This window comes from Truncatella angustata (genome assembly GCF_020726525.1).
Source record: "Truncatella angustata strain MPI-SDFR-AT-0073 chromosome Unknown BKA67scaffold_6, whole genome shotgun sequence".
In the NCBI taxonomy this organism is placed as follows: domain Eukaryota; kingdom Fungi; phylum Ascomycota; class Sordariomycetes; order Amphisphaeriales; family Sporocadaceae; genus Truncatella; species Truncatella angustata.
The window spans coordinates 3032885-3049792 of record NW_025763386.1 but is presented as its reverse complement, the minus strand read 5'-3'; the positions used below and the strand labels follow the sequence as shown (position 1 = coordinate 3049792).

General features: G+C 47.5%; 5 protein-coding genes and 1 non-coding gene across 6 annotated transcripts; 3 read left to right on the top strand and 3 right to left on the bottom strand.

Moving 5' to 3' along the window:
• Positions 1-5713: 5713 nt before the first annotated feature.
• BKA67DRAFT_573900 (peptidase u61 ld-carboxypeptidase a) lies at positions 5714-7323 on the top strand. The gene is made up of 2 exons (XM_046103383.1): positions 5714-5769; positions 5822-7323. The coding sequence occupies exon 2, from the start codon at positions 5865-5867 to the stop codon at positions 6942-6944; it is 1080 nt and encodes a 359-aa protein (XP_045956687.1). The 5' UTR covers positions 5714-5769; positions 5822-5864; the 3' UTR covers positions 6945-7323.
• A 2066-nt stretch (positions 7324-9389) lies between these two features.
• BKA67DRAFT_661150 (peptidyl-tRNA hydrolase) lies at positions 9390-9983 on the bottom strand (the record flags this gene model as incomplete). The annotated part of the gene is made up of 1 exon (XM_046107768.1): positions 9390-9983. One exon carries the CDS (start codon positions 9981-9983, stop codon positions 9390-9392), a length of 594 nt encoding a protein of 197 aa, XP_045956686.1.
• A 762-nt stretch (positions 9984-10745) lies between these two features.
• Positions 10746-12179, top strand: BKA67DRAFT_355298 (BAR domain-containing protein). Its single transcript, XM_046096385.1, has 3 exons — positions 10746-10997; positions 11069-11446; positions 11516-12179. Exons 1-3 carry the CDS (start codon positions 10985-10987, stop codon positions 11908-11910), a joined length of 786 nt encoding a protein of 261 aa, XP_045956685.1. The 5' UTR covers positions 10746-10984; the 3' UTR covers positions 11911-12179.
• On the top strand, positions 12180-13030 carry BKA67DRAFT_355299 (uncharacterized protein). Its single transcript, XM_046096386.1, has one exon. It carries the CDS (start codon positions 12448-12450, stop codon positions 13003-13005), a length of 558 nt encoding a protein of 185 aa, XP_045956684.1. The 5' UTR covers positions 12180-12447; the 3' UTR covers positions 13006-13030.
• A 1172-nt stretch (positions 13031-14202) lies between these two features.
• BKA67DRAFT_573893 (uncharacterized protein) lies at positions 14203-15133 on the bottom strand. The gene has a single exon (XM_046103382.1). The coding sequence runs from the start codon at positions 15037-15039 to the stop codon at positions 14386-14388; it is 654 nt and encodes a 217-aa protein (XP_045956683.1). The 5' UTR covers positions 15040-15133; the 3' UTR covers positions 14203-14385.
• Positions 15134-15691: 558 nt separating this feature from the next.
• Positions 15692-15791, bottom strand: BKA67DRAFT_t125. Its single transcript has one exon. It is a non-coding gene; the product is annotated as a tRNA-Asn (tRNA).
• Positions 15792-16908: the final 1117 nt, after the last annotated feature.

Here is a 16908-nt window from a genome sequence, read left to right as displayed (position 1 = left end):
AATATGGAGGTGGCCCACTAAGCCTTTGATGGCGCAGTAACGGGCAATCGACAAAGCAGCAGGACGAAACATGATGAAAGCCTACTGGCTCTGTTTCTTTGCTGGCCTGCGAAGCGCGCTGATCTTGATCAGAGCCTACTTGTTCCGTCCCTCGACATCCCTATAGTTATGTACACGATTAGTCCGTGCCTACCAGAATCTACGGTGCCGAACACAACATAACCCGCTCTACAATGACCGTTCAATTGTGGCTAGTGTACTTAATCAGCCAATGGATTACGTATACTAGTGCTGGCGAACAGGGACGAGAGCATCTTGGCAACCCAGTTCTCAGTACAAAAGTGTAGAGACTATAACGCGTCTGGGGACTCCGAGCTACAGGCACATTTCGACGATGGTGGGACGACGCTGATTTATTCAGTGCCGCATCTTCGACAGAGTTCAACGTCTCAGGTCGGACAAGCGACACCTTGGCGACTCTCGCATCGTTGGTGCCACAATGGAGGGGAACGGCTATTCCTTCGGGGATGGTCTCCGAAGGATGCTGAGACAGGTATCGGTAACTAAAAGAATGCATGTCCATCGCGAAGACCGTAGGCGGCGAGGAAGCTTTCCAGAATGCATTGATGATTGACACCCTTATCATCAAATTCGCAACTCAGACCTTGGAAGTGGTCAGGACGGAGTTTTCTGCCCAGACACGTCTTTATAAAGCCATGGCATATGAAGTCGACCATCACAGCTGGTTGTCTTCCATGATGGCAACCATCAACCTCAAATCGAGCCATCTCCTAGAAAACATGATAATAGAGAAGCTTCACCGGCAGTTCTGCCGCATGGAGAATGGAAGATTAGGTTGGCTGCCACCGGTTGCCAACGCAGGAGACTTTATTTGTGTCATTGAAGGTATGGAGCTTCCGTACGCCATCCGTCCAGCGGCCGATGGTCGATCTCCTTATCGGCGAATGCATCATCATGGGACTCATGATGGGCGAGGCCATGGATTTACCCGGTGTCAACTCGAAAATCTTCATTCATCAAGAATGATCCGGATCATTGTATCGTACATACCCACCGGTACTTTCTAGGGATCATAATACTCCTTCATGATAAGAACGACTGCCCGCATTGAGTGGGCCATTTATCTGAAGACAGCGGACGAAACTTCTGCCTCCACAGTAGTAGCAAACTTCATATACGGTTTACTTAAGTGATTGTCAAACTAACCAGTACAAACCAGCACAGTCATTTGATTGAACAAGCCCGGCGATTGGCTTGTGATTACTTCGAAGTAGAAACTTGCAATTGGTTAACTCCTGGCCAGCGCACATGCAACTTCCTGGTCATTGCCAAGCTTGTCTGGCCTTATGTAAAGCGCTTATCGTGTTCATCTGCGCGCCAACGTCCCCCATCCCATAACATACTAATCAGGTCTCAGATTCCACTTGGCGTGAAACAGTCCTGTTTGGCCCAAGCGGCAATTACTCATGCAAGACTGGACGTATGTAGCATGTATGCACCACATACGAATGTGCCATGCTAGCCATGTAAGCCACCGTATGATGGGAGCGCACTGCCATTGGTATTATCAGATCTAACGTATTTAGCATTTGTAGTGATCCTTGACATAGAAGAATCATCCTAACATTAGTCTAGTTACTAAAGTGTAACTGATTTTGCACGTTCTGCATTGTAAATCTGAGGTTTCTCCTCTTATGTCTTTAAGCCAATTCGTTTTCTAATGTCGTGCTAAAGCTAATAATTATACTATAGCTGATACCTTTGTTAAGATCTCGAAAGACCCCATGTTCTCTCTAAACTGAAGAAAAAGAAGAAAACGTAGAAGGAAATGGGCACGAGGGCCCGACCTAGTTAACGCAATGAGAGCATTTTCATGCGTATCCGATCCTCTATAGGCGTACCACCGTCGGGCTGGATGATAGACGTAAGCTTGCCGGATGCCCTGCGTGGAAAATTCGGGCTCCGATTGGCAGGGATTCCGGGTTCTTACCTCCGTTCTTGCCCAAAACAAAGATCTTGGAAGGGTGAAAATCTATGTATAAACATATCTTAATTGGGATTGGGCTGAACTTAAGAGCATTAGAACGCAAATCTAATAAGATATTCCAACAACATAAGAAGTTGCTCGCCTGACCAAACTTTAAACATTTGCACCTCGATCTTATGGTAGAAGACTTAGATCAATAAGTAAAAATCTTTCGTGATGGTCTGCTTAAACGCGCTTCAAGTAATCCCGCGCATAGCGAGGGATTAGAATATTTATACGTTAGCACGAACATTAACATCCCTAAGTTTACCTGTCGTGCTAGATTTTACGTTATGCTAGATATTGTATTCGGATTTGGCAGCCTTTCGCAATTTCGACACTTTCGTCTGTCTCGCTTTTGTATTAGAGAATCTGATCTCCTTAGATTACTAGCCTCATTACCGTATATGATACGTACCGTTAAGTTAACTTGTTCTAGTTTATACTATTACACTAATATATTACGTAGAAAAAGAGGATGTTTATAATCGCCTATTATACGAACGTGTGTTATAGGTTATACACCTTTGTTCTAAAACAGAGCACTACAATGGGTTCATAGTCGTTTGTAACAAAATTTAAAGTTAATGTAAGCTATTAAAATTTGTCTTTCTAGAAATGTGAGATAAGTAGTGCTTAAGGGCAGCTCAGGTAATGACAAGAAAGCGCTACGATAGTGTAGCACTAACGGGACGATATCTTTTCGTTCGCACAATAGCAAAGACTTTTGCTTTGGCAAGAATAAGTCTAGTTCTAAGAGATACCTTATTGTGCATCCTTGGCCACCTAAAGTACCCTTGGCTATCTTTACCGTTATTTATAAAACTAAGCGATGTTTATAAGGCCTTGTTAGTTAATAAGCCCACTATCAATTAAGGTTAGGGAACTATCGCACGGGCATATAGACGAGTATCTGCCTTTAATAAGCCAGTCAGTCCATTTCAGATTCTTATTAGGGTACAGATGTTTTTAAAGAGGCTGTCCGTTAATTGAAAGAACCTATTTACTTAGGGATGCTCGAAACTGCGTTTGAGTCTGCTCGTCCTGTGATGACAAAGTACTCGGAAGGGGGAAGAGATCATAATGCAGACCTGTTTCCATTGTCAAAAAGACAATCAAAATTCCGCACAAAGGCTGATGACATCCTTGCCAGCCTAATCAATGACTGGCACATGGAAGTTAACATCAATTCGGCAGGAATAGCCCGTTGGAAGGTATCCCAGTGTCAGACGATAGTGTTGCAGGGGAGTGCTAGGGTGCTAGTATTGACGCGCTGAGCCCTACTCTCCATCACATATGGAGGATTACAGCCCTTATATAACCAATAGCAGTCCGATACCGGATAAGCTCTGACACCCAGTTTCGAGTATCAGCGTCACGCTTGAGCGGGGGAATCTCCGGTATGCTTGTGAACCGCGACGATAGAATTGGCGAGGCACGGTTCAAGCTAAACCATCTCAAGAGTCAGATGAAGAACTTTTACGAAGGGACAGGTACTTCCTAGAAAGCAGGTAGCACACATGAGCTGCCAATGGAAAGTATTGCGATCTTGGAAACCAAACTAGAAAGAACTATATATTTGTGTGCAATGGTTGACTTATTACATGCGATTTTTCGGTTTGATTTGAGCATCAAGGACCGATCCAAGAAATTATGAAATAATATCTGCTTGTTATTCGCGTGACTACTTTTCTGATAGTCTTGTCTACATTCCTTGTGTGCCTGGTGGTGATCTTTCTGGGTAGCTTGTTAGTTGAAGCGACTTGATGAACTCGGTCCCGTTCTAAACACAATAATATTGATCTGCCATAATGAAAATTAAGGTGATTAAAAAATGGGGGTATTGCATGCAGTTGGAGAGACAGCAATTCCAAAGAATCTCTTTTCTCTTTTGCTCTTGTTATAACAGCCAAGATCGCCATGATATTTTTGAACCGGATCGTCAAGCAGCAATTTGCTACGGGATTACAATCAGAAGCGCACAATACTGTGTCGATGCATAGTGCAGAATAAAAAAGCATAAATCGGATCCCGACCCCATTGCTTGCCGCAAAAGGAATTTAAAAAAATTCTAACGACTCTTTTCAGTTACGCAAAGTTGTTTTAATCGACTATATTTGGTACTAGAGTGTGTCATCATGTTCACAGTGTTGCGTGGTTTATCAATTTTCTCGACTACGGATCCGTACAAGAGATTCAATCATGGAACATTTGGGAAGAATTTTATCATGCAAAGTCATTGAGACCCTAACTCGGTCCTTGAACCCGCCGATGTGGCCCACCAACAGCGATTCATCATGGATGTATTAGACCAGGTGGTTAATCAACCAGGCCCCCCACAACAGAACATCTGACTCAGAGAGGTTCACCGAATGATGCTTTACCGTGATAGCGGTATTTGATCAACCCTTAAAATATCCTTAGACTACTTTCTTACTGAAATCAATTATAGCGGTGGGAAGACCATCACGGTCGTTGCCGGATCTTCAAATAGCACCGACCGAGCATAGCCACCATGACAACCCTTTACTACTTTTACTTGAGACCATCCAATCTTGGGGAGACACAAGAAATAATACTAATGGGCGATGATAGGCATACTTCTAACAATGCTTGGATCATCGTGAGTGTCCAACCTCGAAAGCTTTGACTTCTACAGCGATGATAGCTTGCCAGCTTTTGTCCTGTGATTCCAGCTGGCCAGTCCCTGCACGTTGTGAATCAACCGACCAACTTACTTCACAAGGTTGTTCAGCTAAAGTATCTCTCACGGTGTATGAGCTAACTTTGTCCAACAGAAGATTTCCTCCTCCAAGGCAGGTATAAAGTTTCTTGAGTTTCACATGGACGCTAACGTTAATGTGCTTGGTCCCATAACGACCATGAAGGCGAGCCAACTTTGAATGACATCGTAAGACACCTTCACAACTCAGTACAGTCATTGCGCCTTCAATGTTACTCTATGCGGTTCAGGCTTGATGAGCCTTCTCATGTTAACGTTCAATGAGAACAGAGATTCTCAACCGTGCAAAGGACCAGCCTGGTGACTTTACTTGGCCTAATGCAGGTCTTGCGCATCGTGCCTAATTCCTACTGGATGCTGATCGTCTTCATACATCGGCCGAGATGCATCTGGCCGGTATACATAACAATGACCTCTCTGAGTTTCTACCAAAGAGACTTGTCAATCTCGAGCTTATAAATCGCTGCGTTGAGGATACATACAAGCTCCAGATTTATGCAGAAATGCATAATTAGCGGTGACAAAAGCTGTCCCTTGAAGTCCGCTTCGTCTTGGTTACTCATCCTCAGCTGCAATAACTCGTGCTCACGGGACCGACGACACACGTAAGAAAGTTGCAATCGGCGACAAAAAAGAAATCATAAGTCAAAGCCCCATCAAAACCTTGATCAAGGCTTTTGATCGTCTGGGTATGAGAGACAGCGGAAAGGCAAGTTGAATTCGAGGATGATGATCGGAACCAAGATGCGCCGCCTAACGAAGTTGTGTAGGTTAGTACAGGATCTGACATAGGCCCATTGCGTGCTTTGGCACACCCGCTGGCAACCGCTAACCTGGTGTAAGCGGAGTGCTCCAGGATGATTTCAATGACCTCAATGAGTCACCGGCAAGTAAGCACTCAATCTTAGGATATAAACCCCGCAGCGATGATTTGATCACCTCATCGCTCTCCGGCACTATAATAACCGCAGCGACACAGGTATAAATGCTACTACGATAGAGTGAACGAGCGCTATTTAACAAAGTTCCAGGTAAACAGCAACCAAAACACCAATTTAGCATCCAACCATCGCAATGGCCATACCGATAATCCCAAACGCTCTACAGCCGGGTGCGACAATAGCATTTATCTCACCGTCAGCACGGTTGAACGATAAAATGCCTGAGGTCATGTCGCGTGCGACCGCCGTACTCTCAGGTAGAGGCTATAATGTTCGAACATTCTTCAACAAGGACACCAGCATACAAAACAGCATCTCGAACCGGCTATCTGAAATTCGCGCGGCCTTCTCAGATCCTCAGATTTCCGCTATAATATGCACAATTGGAGGATCATCATTCACGGAGCTGCTTCCGGCTCTTATTGCAGATACAGAGCTGCACGCCACGATTCGTGCCAATCCCAAGATCGTAGTAGGGTTTTCAGACATCACTGGTCTACACTGGTTTCTTTACGCACTCACTGGACTACGCACATTCTACGGTCCAGGCGCTATACCAGAGCTCGGCGAGGCCTCTTCCGTTGATGATGAGGCTTCATCGCTTGCCTTTTGCGTCAAACATCTCTTTCGAGTGATCGAGGAACGAAAGCCCCTTGGTGCTGTTCCACGATCACTCACATACGCGGCAGAGCCTGCACAAGTCTTTTCCGAGCCAGGCTCCAAGGAACCGCCCAAATTGACTGCGAATCCGGGTTGGAGCTGGCTGCGCGAGGGCAAGGCGCAGGGTCGCCTATTTGGCGGATGTCTGACTGTCGTCGCACGACTACAGGCGGTCCCAGCCATTGTACCCGACTGGCGCGGCCGGATCGTGTTTCTTGAGACCGCCTTGGGCGAGGACGAACATTCAGGAAACCCTATATATAGGGTTCAAGCCGGTTTTGCTGATTTGATCGCTGCTGGTGTATTCGATGAAGCAGCAGGATTGGTGGTGGGAAGACCATTTGGCTATGATACTGAGGAAGAAAGAGAGCAGTATACTGGAGTCATCAAGGGGTTACTCTGCGAAGGACGCCTGGCGCACAAAAAATTTCCCATTCTGTTTGGTATTGATATTGGGCACACGACTCCGATTGTCACGCTTCCGTTTGATGCGCTGGCTTTATTGGATTCGGACAAGGATCAGTTTCAGATATTAGAGCCCGGAGTTGCATGAACTCCACGTGCTTGAATACCCGAGATTCTTAGCGGATGACATTGTGAAATGTGGAGGGAACCCTTCCAATGAGTGACGAATTGGCTTGGTGATGTCTTTGTCTTATCACGCCTGGTGCGAAAGTGTCCTCTATACCATCCAACCAACAGTAGGACTCCTTTAACATCGACCAGTTGCTATAGGCTCTTTTGAGAAGAGTTAACCATGCCATACAAAAATGGAATCATAGAATGCTGTTAAGTTCTTCGGATTTCACAAGTAACCTGGATTGGGTGAACGAGCACAATACTCCTGGTTCCTACCAACACAAACTACATGACCTTCTGAGTCCAGCCACTAGTCTAGCACGACTGAGTCCATGCCAGCCAACACAAAGGGTTTAATGTCCATTTTAGATATTCTATACCCATTATCGACTATTCGGCCGAAGAGTCCATCGCAAATCGCCGGTGCTGGATCAGAGAGAGAGTGTGAGCATAGTCGTCAGATTCGTCCTTCATCCGTATGGGAAGCACACTTTGTCGTGGTGCACAGTCTACGCCTTCTGTTTTCTCTCAGTCCAGCAGTTTGGCCAACGACGGCCCATCTTTTGGGACGATACCAGTGCATGGAATTAGCTGAGGGGTTAATGAGCCAAAGGACCAACGGATTAGTAAATGTATTTATTTCGTCCATTAGTATGTGTCAAATGTCATGATAGAAAGTGAGTAAAAGATGGCGTCGTGCATTTGGCCTCTGCGACTTCAGTTATCAGAACATGATAGACTCGTCGCAAATTTGCACGTAGGTTTTGTGGATAGTCTACTCCTCGTAGCTAGCATCGGATATTCACGTGGAGGAGCTGGTTGATATGTGATATAGACATTCATCAGTTGTAATACAATTCCATGCTTGGCCGCTCCGTCAGGCCGCTCCATTACTGTTTACGCTTTACGCGCTTGACTGCAGCCTCAGATGCCCGGTTCGCCCAGTCCTCGGATAGGTTCCTCGCAACCGCATCGCGAGTGGCCAGGCGCACCCACTTGGCAGGCATGCAGAGTGTAGCAGTACCGCGGCAAGTTCCACTGAACCTATTGCAGGCAATGCCTTTCGATGGCCTGGCACCAATATCTCACTTCAGGTTACGCCAAGTACCTGTCGACTATTCTACGCATCACAAACGTTGTTAGGCTCAAAATGGTCGATGAATTTATTGAATCTTAGCACCAGATGAGAATGAAATCCACAAAAGTCGGGAGGAATGGCCCAATTCAGTACTGGTAGGATAGGACACTTGGCGGATTATTTGGCCACCCACGGGTTGAATGATTCTCTTTCCTGTGATGATGATGTTTGATTAGATGGCGCATTGTAGTATATAAACCACGGCGTTTCTACAAGCCGAGAAGAAGACCCTCACCTAGATAAGACTGTTGAGTGATGGCAGTTGTGGGTTTTCTCAATCCCTGCGCGACATCGTTCCTGATGCAAAAAGGTTCATCACACCCACCAAATACTAGCACCAACCGAGCTTGTGGTTTTTGCCAATGAAGCACTGCTATGAATGACTTCACGGAACTCACAGCATGTGTCTACGAGCTCGTTGGCTGTGCGGCGTATATCGTCACACATTTCAACGCGGATTCAGTTGCAGATCAACCACAGTTTTGCATTACCGACCGGCCTCCAAACAATCGCTGCAGGTTAAGTAACCTATTCTTTCTAATAAAGTTAGTCTTTACGTGCTTTTGATGATGCCGACCGGCTTCTTGTAATACCTTGCCTTTCAACTTAGCTCACCAAGATTGATTGACGCGTCGGTTTGCATCGCCAGATGTGTGGGTACTATATGAGAAAGCCTTCGTACCCGCAAGATGTCATGTCATTGATAGATCTACTCGACCTGATATACTGTAGATGCGGTCAAGCCGAGCCCTGTTTGTCATAAGGAGGCGGATGGTGAAAGGCTACTCCTCTAAAGCAACAAATTGAAAACCTCTGCAGAAACCGCACTGGCCAACCACTCTCCAATACGCGGGAAGCAATTGCAATGTCGCAATTGCCCTGAGTCTATTCGGTAAGCATACATATGCGACGCGAACCAACAACCGCTTGATGCTGCGTGATGCATGACCTCCAATCTACTTCTGGTAGTTCCTTGAGGGGGCTGGAAGGTCGTGGGCACATATAAGAAGCTACACTTTGTCCCATATGCATGTCTACGCCCAACGTCCCATGTTAAGCTGTAAATCCTCTTCGTCACTCGTGCTACTTGTTGACTACGTCTCTGGCTGTGGCCGGATTGAACCACGGCCGGATTTACGTTGCTGTTATTGAGCCATGTCGGGCTTCTCAACAGGCGGGTATGGGCCAGGGGCGCTCGATGCAAAGACTGGCCTGGTGGAGCCCTTGGCACATACTAATGCCAACTGCGTAGTGGTCTTGTACGGATCCGTAAGAACAGGCTTATTTCCAACCCTGTTCGAGCTTTTGAAGACATGACAGAATCCGAGAACCGGCTTGCTCCTCGATGACGTCCTTCTGCTCCTTTGAAATCTGCCGCAGTACGTATTCGGCAACCACTTCGGGTTCCCGACTCGGTGGCCTGTCGATGCCGACCGATATACGCCACCACTTGGCATCCGCATGTTCCTGTTTGTTGAGATGAGCTTTGATGCTTTTGACACCATTGTTGCCTTTGTGGCTCGTGTTCCAGGACCGAAGACGGGTGTAACCAAGACCATCCTCCAGCTCATCATGTACAACGACCAGACCGAGGTCAGCTGGTTTCAGGGAAAACTTCTCCAAAGTTTCGTGCCATACGTCGGATACCCAGGGACCAGAAGCGTTCATGAGAGTTGGGCTCTGTATCAACATGTACGGCTGGCCTGTAGATGTTAGACATGGTTGACGACCATGGCTTTCTGGTGTCCAGGATGGCTGATTGGGAGCTAACAGTTTCTGGAAAGATTGGAGGGCGAAATGGCCGGCAGAGTGAAGACAATTGTAGATGGCGAGAGGGTTGCCTATGGAAAGGACGAGAAAACGTGGTGTTGACATTGTGGCGTGTGATTTGATCGGGGTGGTGCTCGAGTTACGCAAAAAAAAAAAAAAAAACCCTCCCCAAGTACATAAGATCGACCTAGTTGCACAGAAGAATTGCAAGGGTACAACAAAGCTGATGCCGGGGAAAGTCAATTCCATATGACCAAGGTGACTAAAAGGCTTGTAGACATGACGAACATGAGAGAAATGACTGGGGATGAATTGAAGTGAAATTGTTCTCAAGCCACAAATGAGGTTGGCCTTCGGGGTCCCTTGGCAACGAGCAGCTACGCACTCACTAAAAGTGTGGCGCAAACTCTGACGTCGGTGCCATGAGAATATCTTGGCTTGCTTGGTAGAGGGCAGGGAGGGGTGGACTTTGGGGTAATGCTAAACCACAATTTTGGGGGGTCCGGCTGTCCGGCTCATTACTTTATTTACAAAAGTCAGAGACTTGCAAAGCGCTGTGATGCTAAGATACGGGCACTGTACCTTTGCGCCAACACAACTCAGCCACAAACACTTCGTCACTAAATAACGAGGGAATCCACTAACTGGACTGTGTTGCACGTAGGTCAAGTTACGTTGGGACTGAAGCGCCGCTCCTGCGCACCCAGCAGCGAGCCGTCCAGCAGCCACAGCGTGTGTTCGGCCGGGGCTCTACGGCTAAGTTAGTGGGCTGTGTTGTGTTGTCTCTGTCCAACAATAAAGCATGCACTGGAGCCTGATGTAATCTCGACTTTGCTCACCACCACACCACTACTATTCTGCGACGACTCTGACAGCGCTCTGGCCTCTGCTTCTTGCCTTGCGTTGCGACTGCTATTCTTGTGATATACTTACGGCGATTGCGATTGTGACACCTACACGTCCCCCCACACTCTACCACAAGCAAACCATCCACCCACTCTACGACTGTTGCCCGGCCCCCTCTCGGCAGTCGCAGACTAAAGATATAGACGCAAACGCAGACACAGACATAGACAAGCAAGCGACAAGCGTTAGCAGCAGCCAACATGTCGTGGGCAGGTATGTCGGCTCTCAACACACAGTCTGGTCGAATCCGTCACGGCAGCTGACAGCTCTTCCTCCACTCACAGGCTTCAAGAAGAATGTCAACCGCGGCGCGACCCAGCTGATGATGAAGACGGGCCACGTCGAAAAGACCAACGACCGCGACTACGAGGTGGAAGAGCGACGCTTCCGAACCATGGAAGCCGCATCCTTGCGCCTGCAGAAGGAAGCCAAGGGATACCTCGACTCCCTCAGAGCCATGACCGCCTCTCAAATGCGCATTGCCGAGACCATCGATGCCTTCTACGGGGACGCCGGTGCCAAGGACGGCGTAAGCAGGAGTTACAAGCAAGCCGTCGAGGACCTCGATGCAGAGACCATCAAGGCCTTGGACGGTCCATACAGGACCACCGTCCTCGAGCCCATAAACCGATTCTGCGCATATTTCCCTGACGTGAACGAGTGTAAGTCCCAGTCTGCCTCCCCCCCGGCCCTGTATTCCGTCTGCCTGCTGACACTCTACGTCACCACAGGTATCAAGAAGCGAGGCCATAAACTCCTAGACTACGATGCTCTACGCGCGAAGGTCAAGAAGCTTGCCGAAAAGCCCGACAAGGACGTCACCAAACTCCCTCGCACGGAGAAGGAGATGGAGATTGCCAGAGCTGCGTACGAACAATTGAACGACCAGCTCTCCGCCGAACTACCACAGCTCATCGATCTGCGAGTGCCCTACCTGGATCCCAGCTTCGAGGCTCTCGTCAAGATTCAACTCCGGTTCTGCGCCGAAGCCTACAGTCGAATGGCCCAAGTACAACAATACCTCGATGCCGATACGAGAGATCAATACGCCCAAGGACATCTGGACAGCCGGGTCGAGCAGGTCCTGCAGGAGATCAGGGAGTTGAGCATCAGTGGGACTGTCTAAGGTGCCAGAATAAATAATACTTGAGAGAGAGGAGCATGGAAAAGGTCGACTGGCACGGTTTTGGAGTTCAACAGGTATGGCCTGATTGCTTTGGGCATGATTTCGTGTCCCACACCCCAGAGGATGGATTACCTCTATTTCTCGGCATACATATTTACAGGCGGATAAAAGAGTATGAATATACTTGATCGATACCCTACTCAACTTCCCGCGTTCTAGGCGCCTTAGACAAAGGTTGCTCCATGTGACTGGATAATATCATCCTCCAGTTGCACAGCACGATCCAGAAGCAAAGAAGAACAATTGCCTTGTCGAAACGTAACTCCTTCGCGGGAGAACAAAGCAATGCGGACAAGGAGGTTACTGATTACGACCAAGGGGGGCCTGACAAAGGGGGTTTATTGAGGCTCTGAGGCACAAGGACATTGTCTAAAACAAAGGCGGGATATTTATATACACTCGTGGTAGTTGCAATGTGCACAGTACAGGACATTGTAGCAACAAGTATTGATTCTCTCTTCTGATCACTCCGCTACCATGATTACTGGCTGTCTACAACAGCACAAGTTAGGAGGCTGGTGCATTGATTTAGGGAAACAGAGCCTTAGTGGCCAGTGGCAGAGAACGATCACAAGAGAAGAAACCCCTTGTGTCACGCTGTCATCAGGGGATACCCCGGCCGAAGCCGCTGTGAGGTCTGTCGTCGATGAGTGTGCTATCGACGATGACGAGGATGTCAATAATGGGCCGATATTTATTCATCCATCCATGTTCCAGAGAAGGCCGCTATGCCTTGGGGTCGGTACCAGAACGAGTCTCCTTAGCAACGCCTTTGCTGCTGGTGCAAGGTCGAAAGTTGCGCGCCCAAGAATACGGTTTGCTGCCGCAGATGTGGAGCAGATAGGTTTTCGAGAAGCCGGTCTCCACAAGAACATCAGTCAGGACACGTACAGGGGTCTCGATGCCATGAAAAACAATGCAGCTCAATCTAGATACTACCCAGTCGAAAAACGCTTCGTTCGTTGCTCAGTCGGCTCCGACGATAGTCAGAGCTGGTTTGAGATGGTACAAGAGTTTCAAACATCTTCGTTTTGAGGTTCTGGAGGCACACGTTAGGTAAGTATAAGCAACGCAGAGTCCTGGATCACTTATACCTAAGAATGAATACCTGGAGAGACCGTAGAGTATCTGCAATGCGAAGTTGTTGGGAGTAAAGACTAAGTGTTACCAAGGCCTCGCGAAAGCTTGAGCCAACACGTGAATAGTATATAAGCTTAACCGGAGTGAACGTCGAGGCCATCAAGAGCCAGCGATTGTATTGACTTTAGCATCTCAATCACGAAATTGTTCGTAGTCTAATCAGTGGTCGTGATCAGCATTGAGTGGTGTCACATCTATCCATGTAGTAGGAATAGTGCATCACCCCATTTACGTCATGCCTAAGGACGAAAAGCCTGTAAACCCGAAATCTTCGTTTTGTCCCGGTAGCCAAATCAAGAGTCCTTTCAGCCGTCCCTAATTGTGGCTGCGTTTGCGCAGGGTCCTGGGATCTGGGACGTTAAAAGCACGCCCAAACCACGACTGTCTCGTCCAGCCGTGCGTCCGCCATGGCATAATTTGCCGCAAAACTGCTATTGGCTCTCATGAAGGTTCATTTCCCTGTCTGAGCTTGGCAGAACTCGTTATCTTTAGATGAGAACGTACAGAGCAGAAAGACATCCATATTTGTACATTTCGTTCCGGAAAGTTATGGTATTTGCTAGGGACTTTGTATTGTTAATCATTAAGAAGATCGTATGATTGCTCACGCCTCTATAATGTGCTTGGGCTGCTCATTATCTCTGTGATTACTTCTATAGCTCATATTTCCATCCTAAATCTATCAGCCCGTCATGGTTTACTCGGAAACGTAAGGCTGGTCGAGGGGCTCTGGAGGTCTAGATAATTTGGCCGAACGATATGAAATACTTTATCGCGCTTACTACTTGGCGTTCCTGTTCTAATCAAAGCTAGCTCAGTTAAAGTACAGAAGGGCGTAGTACGGCCATTATATAGGAGCTTCGACCACTCTCATGATCCAGAAAAGACCGCCGGAAAGATTTCCAGGTGCAAAACAGCTACGTCTCGTCCATCGTTTCAGTGCTTACACTACCCAGTTCTCGGTGGGTTGATCGCGTCTGATCAATGACATTACTACTAGTTCTGTAACACCATCCATGACTTTGGCAGCGAGGATTGGATTAGCGGAGACTCTCTTCACCGCCAACAAGTCGACAGTCAGCCCAATGTGGTCTCATATGAACAAACCCGCGATCCTTCATATTTCCCAGTTGAAGCTTTCAACTGAGATCTGAACCGTACCTGATGTTGTGCTCATCTTCACGCAGGGGTCGCAAGCACCGTGACGCTTCCAAAGATGTAATCGCCAAGTGGGCTTCAGTAGGAATATCGTTTCCGCTGTAACCGCGAGAGCAACTAAACACCTCTGACAATACGCCCCGGCTTTGTCTTTCCATATGTCCCATAGAAAGCCCTCGGGTTTCCGTCATGCGCATTCTCCAGGAACGTGCTCAGCAAAGGCCTCCATTGATAAGAGACTATCCTCGTCTCTCTGTTAACATCCAGCTCGATACTTGGGAGATCGCCCTCCTTGATATCCAGCATAGCGTCAATCGTCCCCACGGAGTACGCTCCGGAACCGATTATCAGCTCCATTGTCCCACTTCTCAGACAGCGGGCCACAAGGTGTAGGTCGCCTCCCAGCTGGTCAACACCCCATCTAGGCGCGCCTAATCCCGCATCCTCGAAATAGATGCGCTCTCCATCTGGTGAGAGTTTCGTAAACTTGAGAAGTGTTGTAGCCGTCGTCCATCTCTCAGTCGTAGAATTAGCCCTTGGACCCAGTTTCCTGTAGCCCAGAAGCAGGTGCACTTTCCATCTTCGAATGCAATCATAGGTATATGCCTTCTCAGCTGCAGATTTTAGGAGATGTGAAACGCGACGACATGATAGCCAAGTTGTTGAAAGATGGTCCTTATCTATGAGATAGCCAAGTATCTCGATCCAGACCTCCAATGGCAATGAATTGCAGCCAATGGTGTCATGTTGTGTATACTCTAGGCTGTCCATTGATGATTGGCCAACAAATATGCAGGGCGAAACTCGAGCGTGTATACAGGATGGTATGGGAAGAAAAGTGTAATTATGTGAAATTGACAGAACAGGTAGGGGTAGCGGTGAACTGATCTGACTTGCGGTGGGGGTGATCCATTAGCGCTTTCCAAACCTCCGGCAACAATCGGAAGCGATCACCGAATTGATCACATTACTATTACTGGTTCATCCATGCATCATTCTAATCTTGACTCGTAGTAGTTTGCGAAAAAGTATTTGACGCGGTTGCTGTGTAACTTTCGCTGGTTATTGTATATATATGACAGTGGTTAATTATCACTTCATATTCTACAGAGTCAAATATCATGGAATTAGATATGTCGTACAGGAATGCAGTCGTATATGTCGTTTGGGTGGTGATTCTTAAAGGCGCTGGCGCTCCGGAGAATACGCCGAGATGCTATGGGATGACAATACAAACTAAGAGCCCATACCTATAACCATTGGTATATTAGATGGATACAATAGTTACAAAACGGACAGTTGTGAATAACCAAAGAAGTATATCTATCACCAGAAGGTAATTGACTATACAGATCCGTAAACTGGATCACGTCAGGAAGCTCGTAAGATGGCCATCCTCATGGAGGAATCAAAAGCAAAAATACTGCCCCACTGAGGGTCGAACTCAGAGCCTCCAGATGATCTGATTACCCAAGGAATCCATGAATAACAGTCTGACGCGCTGCCAATTGCGCCATAGGGCAAGTAAACCCACTCGAATTGCTTCGGAATGATCTGATTTGTTGAAATCCATGTCGGTTATTACAATTGAAAACACTTTCAAAAACGAACGGAATGGTCAGCGACGAGATTCAAGATGGAGACGTGGAGATTTGAGACGTACTGTGGACATGTGGGTGTGGAGCAAGGCAGCTGATGATTTGTGTAACACAAGCTGTCTCAGTGGCCTTGTTGACAACTCGACAGAGTTCGAGCAGGGGCTCATGTTGCCAGCAATCATATAGTCCAATCAACAATGCGGTCATTCGGCGACAGTAGAGTATAGTTATAACACTGCCGTTCACTTGACCGCTTATATGCTAATCTGAAAGGCCTTGTAGCCTATAAGATGCTTCAGTTTTCTGAAGATCTAATAGCGAATAATCCAGGTACACTGGGTTAGACAAGGAAGTCAATTAGGTTATGTGATACCCCCACACGAACACGATGGCCACTTAATGGAATTACCTCGCACTTGCTACTAGGACATCCCACGAAATAATCATGATGATTATGGGCTCACAGAACCTGCGAGGATGGTAATGGTCACTGCAACATGGCTGTCTGAATCCATCACGACCATTGACTAGCCTCAAGAGAATCCTCCACATAGGAACTTGCCATACTGTGTACCAAGCAGCGCTTAGCGACATGAGCCCCACTTGTGTGAGCCCCGACGTTGTCAATCGCGACGAGGCTCCTCCTCTAACCATAAAAACACCAACTAACGCAAAATCATCCCTTCGACAGGTCTGGCGTCCAACCGTTCATAATGTGCGCGCTTCCGCAGCTCTTCTGAGAAATCCTCCACCCTGACATCATCATATAATTATTGGAAGAGAAGACCGGCATCAGCCTCTGGCACGTCTCTGCCCGATCTAAGCATCTGCCCGTTGGAAAGCACATTTTTCGTCGACTATCTAGCCAGGTTAGATTCCATTTCAGACGAACATATGCGGCGCTAGTTTTTGGCGCAGCGCGCTTGCTAAAACTTGACTGATGAGTCGGTTCCATAAATCGACACAGCGGCGGTAAATCGTTGTCCCGGCAAAATGGAAGAGCATTGTCCATATCCCCCACCGCAGCCATGAAAAAGAAAGT

Bases quoted from the DNA above. Each gene is read 5' to 3' on its own strand.
- BKA67DRAFT_573900 (XM_046103383.1), top strand. From the start codon at position 5,865: ATGGCCATACCGATAATCCCAAACGCTCTACAGCCGGGTGCGACAATA.
- BKA67DRAFT_355298 (XM_046096385.1), top strand. The intron at 11,447-11,515 runs GTAAGTCCCAGT...ACGTCACCACAG, and splicing joins TTTCCCTGACGTGAACGAGT to GTATCAAGAAGCGAGGCCAT.
- BKA67DRAFT_355299 (XM_046096386.1), top strand. From the start codon at position 12,448: ATGATTACTGGCTGTCTACAACAGCACAAGTTAGGAGGCTGGTGCATT.
- BKA67DRAFT_573893 (XM_046103382.1), bottom strand. From the start codon at position 15,039: ATGGACAGCCTAGAGTATACACAACATGACACCATTGGCTGCAATTCA.